This window comes from Lathyrus oleraceus, chromosome 6, assembly GCF_024323335.1.
Source record: "Lathyrus oleraceus cultivar Zhongwan6 chromosome 6, CAAS_Psat_ZW6_1.0, whole genome shotgun sequence".
NCBI classification, from domain to species: domain Eukaryota; kingdom Viridiplantae; phylum Streptophyta; class Magnoliopsida; order Fabales; family Fabaceae; genus Lathyrus; species Lathyrus oleraceus.
In genome coordinates this window covers 417,940,890-417,951,766 of record NC_066584.1, presented here as the reverse complement: position 1 = coordinate 417,951,766, position 10,877 = coordinate 417,940,890, and the positions used below count along the sequence as shown (strand labels likewise).

The window sequence follows — 10,877 nt, the reverse complement described above, 5'->3', positions numbered from 1 at the left end:
ACAATGTAAGTTCTCTTTCTTTTGGTTTATATTGCTTCATATGAACATCAATGAAAACTATAAACCTTTATAAATATTGTAATTACATTTGAAAATTTTAATTGTTTATGCATTAGGATGTTTAGCGGAACATATACAGTAACACTCAATTCTTTGTCTCTTTGATCCTTCTTAATAATCCGGCTTTATTTTTTATGACCATAGTTTTCCTCTTATGATCTCTGTATTTGATGTCTTTCCCCTTTTGTTAATTTTGTTTGGTGTTGTTTTCAGGGTCGGTCATGTGCAAATCTAGCATGTGCTGCAGCACAGGGGCCCAAATTTTAGAGGGCCCCAAATTTTAAAATTTTTCATTTTTTTTCTTCATAAATATTATAAAAATAAATAAAATATTATTAAAAAACTCAATAATTGAAAGAAATGTTATAATAAAAACTCAATACATAAAAATCAAGATTGATCAAAATTCAAAAGAATTATAATTAAATTTATTTTTAATTAATATATAATTGTATTTTTGATATATATTTTTTAATTATTATAATTATATTTTTTTTAAAAATTTGGACCCATTTTTGAAATTAGAATGGGGCCTATGATATGATTGGGCTAACCCTGGTTATTTTAATGCAGGAAAGTGTAATCATCACGATTTAGAGAGAGATAAATTTAAAAATGGAAAATTGGTGCATAAATATGGAAAAGAAGTCTCTCGGCGAAATCCGTATTCTACCATGATGATAGCATATGCACTTTTTTGTTTAATTATTACTTTTTTTTAATATGTTATATATTATTTTATATTAATCTTTTATGAGTGAAATATAATAGAGAGTCACACGAAAAATATAAGTTATAAGAATATTTAACTTGACACTCTCCAATTAAATCTGAAATATTCGTTTGGAATGAAATGATCATGATATTCTTATAAAAATTTCAGAAATTTTGAAATTTCCAACTTAATTTTAAGCGGATACTAGAATTTTGTGAATTTATATTTTTTTACGGTTGTTATAAGATAGATTTCAGAAATTTCAATTTTTAATATTGAAAATTATTTTAAAAATAAAAAATTGAAACTTTAGATGGAATTTGATTTCCATCTAAATAGTTATCCAAAAAATTTCCGTCTAAGTAGTTATCCTATCCCACTTGATAGTTTTCGTTTCCACATACATATATATATATAATATATATATATATATATATATATATATATATATATATATATATATATATATATATATAGAGAGAGAGAGAGAGAGAGAGAGAGAGAGAGAGAGAGAGAGAGAGAGAGAGAGAGAGAGAGAGAGAGAGAGAGAGAGAGAGAGAGAGAGAGAGAGAGAGAGAGGAGAGAGAGAGAGAGAGAGAGAGCGAGAGAGAGAGAGAGAGAGAGAGAGAGCGAAGAGAGAGAGAGAGAGAGAGAGAGACTTTATTTTATTCATTTAAGAATATTTTTACTCTAGAATATTTTTGAATGCATGAATTTAACTTCTATTAGTGGTTTATGTAAATAAAACCATATATATTTACTAAGTCTATTGTTTTCCTTTTTTACTAGAAATCCAGGTAATTCATAAACAAGTTATAGTTGTTGTTCTACCAAATCTACACTAAAACAAAGTATCTTCATTCTTCAGGTATACATTTATTTGTGTCACAATAAACCATATTATATTCAAACGAGTCAAATGTTTTGAATGTATTTATTTGATATTATGATATTTTGCCATTATTTGTAGTTTTTAAAATCTCAAGAGTGCGTTGACAAATGGATGTATGAAGAATTGATTCGAATCTTTATAAGGTAAACAAAACTATATTACACTACTTACTATTAATTTTACTATCTTTTTCTCTAACAAAATTCTAATTTGAGAGTCTTACATTTTTTCTTTACCACTTTGAAGAAAAAAAGAAAATACTTCGAATAAAGATTTCATGTTCGACATTCCTCTTAAAGAACGTCATTTATTACACAGTATCAATAGTATTTTGTATGCTTCAATATAATTTTGAATATTTTTGTTTACCATTTTCAAAGTATAATAATATTATTTTTAATGCAATGTACAATAGAAACCTCATAAAAAGAAAAACAAACATTTATTTTTCTCTGTTGTGCACATTAAAAAAAGCGGACAGACGGGCACGGAAGTGCCTGTCTGAGCGCTAATAATAATAATAATAATAATAATAATAATAATAATAGTATTCTAACATGTCCCTTCTCACATCTTTATGGAGAAATAATCTATTTTTTTTATAGAAGTAACAACTCTAATATTAAATGGGAGTAGTGTGGACAATAGTCTCATATTAGTTGAAAATGTGGAGATTTGAGCATTTATAAGTGAGAGAACTCACTCATCTATTACCTTAAAATTTTGGATGAATATGTGATGTGTCTCTCACAAAAATCTTTAAAAAGAAGAAATCTCACAATATTCAATGCTCCCTAATAAAAAACTCATCAAACAATATACTCAACCATAGAGAAAATCATCCATCCTTCTGAATCCTTCGTATTTTTTTACTCTTTCCTTAAAGTGGAATTAACTCGACTAGCCCACCTTGGTTTCAAAAGTGATGATTTGACTTTTGTGTACCTAGGTGTTCCAATTTTCAATGGGAAACCAAAAACCTATTACTCGCAACCTATTGCAAATAAAGTAAAGACCAAGCTCATGGAAGGGTTTTTTGCTCTTAATAGTTGGTAGATCTCGATTAGCCAAGTTTATGGTTCAAAGCATGCTTTTGTACAACATTAAAATTTATTCTTGGTCAGTCAAGTTAGTCGAATCTATTGAGATTTAATTCAGAAACTTGATATGGAGTGACAATGTAAATTAAAGGAAGCTAGTTACAGTAGTTTGGAAAAAAGTCTCCATATCTCTTGAACAAGGAGGTCTTGGCATTAGATCTCTCACCAATATAAATTTGTAAGAAAGGAAACTATTATGCCGACAAGCTGACAACTACTTACAACTATTAATTTTTGTCAAAAACATACTTAATCTCTCGAAAGTTTCTTTTACTTTATACTTTGAGAATTTTGGTGTTATATCCTTTTCTTTTTAAATTCTATTTTTCTTTATCTATATACTTACGGAGTTTTTATCTTAAAAAAAAATACGACTTCCAAAAATTAAATAATTGGTAAATTATTTTGAAACTCTAAGAAGTAAATTTACACATAGTTAAAATCTTTTCCATTTATTAAAAGAAAGGGAGAACATATATAGATACATATATCGTAGACATATATTTAATATAATTTGACTTATATGTAATAAAAACATTAATAATATTTTTCATTTTCTTAGAAATAGAGAGGATCTCAACCTAACTTATTCAAATATGTTTTCAATATTTTCAAAATCCATACTAGCCTGAATTTTTTTATAGATATGAGAATAATATTGTTTATATATTATAACAAATTATGCTATTAATAAGAATAATAAAATATAGATTTATACAATGCAACCATTCCTTTTGTTTACCCTTTTATTGAATGTGCACCTCTAGTTTTTTCCTTCAAGATAAGGTATTATTTTAGTAAAATAGAATTATATTTTGAGAATTCATAATTCATTTTCAAAGTGCATTACACCCATTTGTCTAAATTTTATTGACAATAATTTTGTTAAGTAAATTTTAAAAAGTATATAATAAGTTATTAGAATGAAAATATAGAAAATAGTTTTGATGAAAGGCGTGTGTTGTGATTCTCTATTTTTAGTGCAACTTTTCACTAACATATAAATTTGTTAAAATTCCACGAAAGAATAATTAAAACAATGAAATATTCAATATTCAATATTCAATATTAATTGAACACGTAATACTATAATAACTCTCCCTTCATACCTTGAATCCAATTAAGGAGACCCTAAACATCATCCAACCCAATTATCTCATAATCTCAACAAAACAACACAATTAAAGATAATTAGTGACAAGGAATGCCAATTCACTAAAAAAAGTAATCAGACTATTAAGAGCGGTAACTTCAGGATTAACAACATGTCCAGCCGCCATTCCTCTGTCACATTGAGCAGGTCCATCACCAGCAACCTTAGCATCATAATTAGCAGTTTGGGGATCTTTCTTCAACTCACCAATAGCGCTTTTAAAAGACATAACAGCACCATCATAATCAAAATTAGCACACTGTGTGAGTGCTGGAGACTTGGTTTCTGCTGCTAATCCTTTCAGAAAACTCTGTCCTGCGGATGCTTTCTCTAATGCCATTTCGAGAACAACCTTTGCGAGTTCCCTGTAGCTTTTCATTTCTGCGGCATGAGGATTTGATCCGAGGATTTTGTTGCATTCTGCCACGTTGGATGATGCGCCGCAAACGATGGTAATTAGGCTTCCCTTTAATCCATGAGATCTGGCATTTGCAGCGAAAGGGTATTGAGAAATTAGGATCAAGCCAAGGAACACGGAACAGAATGTTGAAGAATTCATCTTGTTTTTTCTTCTTTTCTCGTTTTGTTTTGTTCCTGTTCCTTGGTTTGAAGGAGAGGTAGTGTTCATTGGTTTCATGGGTGTTGGGCGTCTCTTATAGTTACGAGAATTCTAAATTAAGGTAATGAAACGGTTTTTTTAGGAATGTGTAGCGATTGTGATGCTTGGGTTACGTGGTTATCCAAATTTTTCTGGTTTTTTCTTCAACTCACTTGGGATTTTTTCAATGTAAATAAAGTTGTCACCCTATAAATGATAGTACTTAAATTTTTAACTAACTTTGATTAAGATGCATTCAAATATTTAGTTATTCTAATCAAAGTAAATCTTAATAAAGTGAGTTTTATTGAATTTTTTTAAAATAACAATGTTTTTCAAAAATAATATCAAAATAATCACTATTTCAAAATATTTATTAATATAACTACTTTTTCAAAAAAAATAATCAATGTGTCATTTTCATTGGCACATGCAATGATTCTCTTGAAACATAGGTGCCACTTAGTGTGGCGCATGCTGTTGGTGCAAAGGTAGAATGAAAGATGAATATTCTATTCAGAGAATGACGGCTACAAAACATGATAAAAGTTACAATGATTGTCACCCTATTTATAAGCTAAAACTAGGATTAATAGAATATAATAAAATACTAAAATACCCTCTAACAAACTTAGGGGCTAAGAAAATAGTAAAACTAATAAATATGAATTACTTCTAATACCATCCCTTAATTCATATTCCATCAAAACTTGTAACACCAATTCCATCCCTTAATCTGAGGAATTGATCAGTCTTGATAGCTTTCGTCAGAACATCTGCCAACTGTTTCTGAGTGTTGCAGTGTACAACTTCTAACACTCCCCTCTGAACTTGATGTCTCAGAAAATGATACTTGGTCTCAATGTGCTTGCTTCTCCCATGCAACACTGGGTTTCTGGCAAGATTGATTGCAGACTTGTTGTCAATCATCAGCTTCAGAGGTTTGTTTACTTTAATCTTCAGATCCTGCAATAGATTCAGAATCCACACAGCTTGGCATGCAGTAACAGCACCTGCAATGTATTCAGCTTCACAAGTTGACAATGCCACAACAGGTTGCTTCTTGGAACACCAAGAAATGGGACCTCCCAGAAATTTGAATAAGTACCCAGACGTACTTCTTCTGTCAACTCTGTCTCCACACCAATCAGAATCTGAATAACTCAGAAGTTCTGACTCATCCTTTCTTCCAGAAGGAAATAATACTCCATACTTCAGAGTTCCCTTGATATACCTCAGAATCCTGACAGCAGCTTGGTAATGGGACCACTTAGGTTTACTCATGAACCTACTAACCATCCCAACTGAATAGCAAATATCAGGTCTGGTATTGCACAAATACCTCAGAGAACCAACCAACTGTTTGAAGGTTGTAGCATCCACATCCTTTCCATCAGAGTCAGAATCCAGTTTCTGATTTGTATCAGAAGGTGTGACAACAATCTTACAATTCTCCAGTTCAAATCTCTTCAGAAGTTCTAATTCATACTTGAGCTGATGCAAAATAATACCTTTCTCAGAGTATCTGAATTCCATCCCTAGAAAGTATGTCATTTTGCCTAGATCAGTCATTTCGAATTCATTCATCAGAACTTTCTTGAACTTGGCTATCTCCTGTTCAGAACTTCCAGTCAGCAGTATATCATCAACATATAAACATACCAGAGTCATATTTCCTTCAGAAGTATGCTGAACATAGACACCGTACTCCATCTCACATTTCTGAAAGCCTTGCCTCTTGAAAAATGAATCAATCTTCAGATTCCAAGCTCTGGGCGCTTGTTTCAATCCATATAGAGCTTTGTATAATCTGTACACCATCCCTTCCTGATTCTTTTTCACAAATCCAGGAGGTTGTGACACGTAAACTTCTTCTTCTAATGGACCGTTCAGAAATGCAGATTTTACATCTAAATGCATCAGAGGCCAATTCCTGTTAGCAGCTATTGCAATCACCATTCTGATTGTTTCATGTCTTGCTACAGGTGCAAACACTTCAGAGTAATCCAGCCCAGGTTTCTGTAGAAATCCTCTGGCTACCAACCTTGCTTTATGTTTGCCAATTGAACCATCTGGCTTTAACTTCTGTTTGAAAACCCATCTGACGCTGATGGCTTTCTTGTCTTTTGGAAGTTCTGTCAGCTTCCAAGTCTTGTTTCTCTCTATAGCATCAAGTTCTTCTTTCATGGCCTTCAACCAGAGCTTCTGCTTAAGAGCCTCTTCTGTACTTATGGGTTCAGAGTCTACTAACATGGCACACTGAATAACTTCTCCTTCAGAGTCTACTTCAGTGTCTTGCAGCATGTCAAATTCTGCATATCTTCTGGGGATGTTTCTGACTCTTTGTGGTCTCTGAACTTGTTCAGAGTCTTCAACTTCAGAGTTTCTACCTTCAGATGGTTGACTTCCTCCAGAGCTTTGACCATCTGAAGGTTCTGGCATATTTCCAAAGTCTGAATTGCCACCAGAATCTGGATTACCATCAGAGTCTGGGTCATCAGAGTCAGGATCATCAGAGTCTGAAACATCAGAGTCTGCAACATCAGAGTCTGGAACATCAGATTCTGGATCACTATCAGAGTCAGAATCAACGTCAGAATTTACTCCAACCTCAGAAATTCTGAACTCTGACCTTTCTTCAGAAGTTCTAACATCAGAATCAGATTGAGACTTATCCCAATTCCAAACTTCTGATTCCTTCACAATCACATCTCTGCTGAATTCAATTTTATTGGTTTCTGGACAATAGAGCTTGTATGCACTTGTACTGTGGTACCCTATCAGAATCATCACTTTGCTTCTATCATCCAGCTTCTGTCTTCTGGCTTCTGGAACATGTTTATAGCAAACAGAACCAAACACCTTCAGATGACTAACACTTTGCTTATCTCCAGTCCACTTCTGTATTGGAACTATTTCCTTCAACTTCTTCGTAGGACATCGGTTGAGTACATACGTTGCAGTGGCAACAGCTTCTCCCCAGAGCTTCTGAGGAAGTTTCTTCTCCTTTAGCATGCTTCTCACCATATCAAGCAAAGTGCGGTTTCTTCTTTCAGCAAGACCATTGTGTTGAGGGGTATAAGGAGCAGTAACCTCATGCTCAATTCCATTCTCCTCACAGAACTTCTGGAACTCTTTGGAGTTATACTCACCTCCACCGTCAGTTCTAAGAATCTTCAACTTCTGACCACTCTGATTCTCAGCCTTCATTCTGAACTTCTTGAATTCATCAAACACCTCGTGTTTAAACTTAATAAGGGATACCCATGTCATTCTTGTGAATTCATCAACAAATAACACAAAGTATTTATTCCCTCCAATCGATGCTACTGGAAATGGACCACACACATCAGAATGTACAACTCCCAAGGCATGTTTTGCTCTTGGAGCAGTTTCTGACGCAAATGGCAATCGTGGTTGTTTTCCTTCCATGCAAACTTTGCATAACTTTTCAGGCTTCTTAATTGCAGGAATTCCATGTACCAACTTCTTTGAATTCAGATGTTTTAAGCTTCTGAAATTCAAGTGACCAAATCTTCTGTGCCACAGCTCACTCTCCTTCTCAGCACTTGTTGCACTAAGACATTCTGAGTCTGCAGTTCTGACATTCACCTTGAATGTTCTATTCCTTCCCTGTTCTGACTCCATAATCAACTTCTGATTGCAGTCATACAGCTTCAGAAGATTGTCCTTCATGGTAACTGAAAAACCTTTCTCAATTAATTGTCCCACACTCATCAGATTGCTTCTGATGCCAGGTACATACCACACGTTCTGAATCAATGATGTTTTCCCATTGTTCAGAATCACTCTGACATTTCCCATACCTTCTGCATTAAGATATTTGTCATCAGCACATCTGATCTTTGTCCTCTTTTCAGAGTCAAAGTCAATCAGCCATTTCTTGTTTCCAGTAAGATGATTTGAACAGCCAGTGTCCATATACCACCAGTCTATCAGATCCATATCATCAGATTCAGAGGCCATCAATAGCACAGATTCGTCATCAGAACTTCTGGCTATATTTGCTTCTTCTGATTTTCTCTCCTTGTTTGACCAACAGTCTCTAGCAAAATGACCAAACTTCTTACAGCAGTAACATTGGATTTTCTTCTTGTCATACTTCTCTTTTCCCTTCTGAGCATTCTTTTGTCTATCAGAGGTTGAGCTTTCTGACTTCTGACCACCATCAGATCTTCTCCTGGCTTCTGACTGCTTCTGATACCTCCTATCAGAAGTTGCTTTCAGAGCCTGCTGCTCTACTTCCCTTTCAGAAGTTCTCTCAGTTAAACGCAACTCTTGCGCTTCTAGACTGCTCTGCAGCTCTTCAATTCTCATGGTGCTCAGATCTTTGGAATGTTCTATTGCTACCACAATGTAATCAAATTGACAGGTAAGGGATCTCAATACCTTCTCCATGATTGTTTCTTCAGAAAGAGTTTCTCCACACGCTTTCATCTCATTAGTGATCAGAATCACTCTGGAGATGTATTCAGAAACTTTCTCATTATTCTTCATGTTGAGATTTTCATATTGCTTTCTCAAGGACTGAAGCTTCACCTTCTTCACTGATGCGTCACCACCATAACATCTAACCAGTGTGTCCCACGCAGCCTTTGCTGTCGTTGAATCTGCAATCTTCTCAAACACATTTACATCAACACATTGATGAATGAAGAACAATGCCTTCTGATCCTTCTTCCTTACTTCCTTCTGCGTGTTTTTCTGTTCATCCGTCGCATCTGCTGCTACCGGAACATAACCATCAGTGACAAGATCTAGAACATCTTGAGCACCGAACAGTACACGCATTTGGATCATCCAACGATTCCAATTTTTACCGTCAAATACTGGAAGTTTGGTGTTCATGTTGCCGTCATCTTTCTACCTTGCACAGTACACTCAGATTTCTCACACAGTGTTTCCCAACCCACAGAATTAAAATTCTGATCAGATTTTGTTCAAGATTCAACACGAATCTTAAGAATCAAAATCAAACACACACAAGACCTCACGTTCACTCGTGTTTCCCGTGTTTCCCAATGAATCCGAACCGGAGCTCTAGATACCAATTGTTGGTGCAAAGGTAGAATGAAAGATGAATATTCTATTCATAGAATGACGGCTACAAAACATGATAAAAGTTACAATAATTGTCACCCTATTTATAAGCTAAAACTAGGGTTACTAGAATATAATAAAATACTAAAATACCCTCTAACAAACTTAGGGGCTAAGAAAATAGTAAAACTAATAAATATGAATTACTTCTAATACATGCATCTCTAATATGTCACATGTAATGACGCATGCATAATCCACTTAGTGGATGTGTCAATACACGTCGTTACTGTTCCTTTGCACGTCTATAAATGCAACATCATCCTTCCATAATTTTTCACACATCTTCTCATTATCTCCTTCTAGTTTTTTTAATCTCCTTCAATTTTTCTTTAAAATATCTTCATATATGTGTCCTTATATTCACAAGAAAAATGTCGATTTAATTTTTTCAACAGTGCAGTCTCCGATGAAAATCCAACTTTGGAATGTAGATACGTTCGAACATCTTAACAGGATCTTGAATCGTTAGTTAGATGGAGAAATTGTAGAGGCTGAAAAAATCAAAAGAATTTAAACGCTTGATACCACATTCAACCAAAATGGAGAAGTTCGTTTTTGAGTGAATGTTAAAACTGACAGAGATATTCACATGATGATTTATAGTTCTCACAAAATTGTTTTGATGGTTGTAATCGCATAGTTATGTTGTTTATTTGTTGTATTTGTTTGTGATGTTATTTTATTGTTGTAGTTATTTGTGTTGTTGTTTAATTATTATTTAATTATGGTTTAAATTATTGTTTAATTGTCGTTTTCAAGTTATTGTAACTGAATCTTACGATATTTATGAAATGGATGTTTTTTTTAATATAAAGCAAAAGGGTTACAGTTAAAATTATGTTGTTGTGCTTAGTCCAACACCGAGATAGTTTATATGATTATGGTCGGGCTGGAGACATGAACTACATAATTTCACCATTTTGTTCGCCGTATCCATTTCGTTTCGAATACGGGTGCTGTTTAGGCGGCCCTTTTTCTTGCTTCGCATTATTTCATTGTGGGAGAGTATGTCCCCTTGATATGCAGACCAATAATCGTCTTTTACTACCATTGAAAAGTTAATTTTGGAAACATTGCATGAGTTTATTACTTTGTAAACGACGGATAGTAAGTTGGAAGGATCTTGTCGGACCTTTGAACATGCCGCTATGACATGGGAGCAGGGCATACGAAAGGCTTGGAACTTTCCGCAGTCGCATCAACCTCTATCTAGTTCTACTCGATAGTGTCCCTTC

At 33.9% G+C, this 10,877-nt stretch overlaps 1 protein-coding gene across 1 annotated transcript; it reads right to left on the bottom strand.

The window, feature by feature from the left end:
• Positions 1-3,798: 3,798 nt before the first annotated feature.
• LOC127097791 (uncharacterized) lies at positions 3,799-4,544 on the bottom strand. The gene has a single exon (XM_051036281.1). The coding sequence runs from the start codon at positions 4,477-4,479 to the stop codon at positions 3,949-3,951; it is 531 nt and encodes a 176-aa protein (XP_050892238.1). The 5' UTR covers positions 4,480-4,544; the 3' UTR covers positions 3,799-3,948.
• Positions 4,545-10,877: the final 6,333 nt, after the last annotated feature.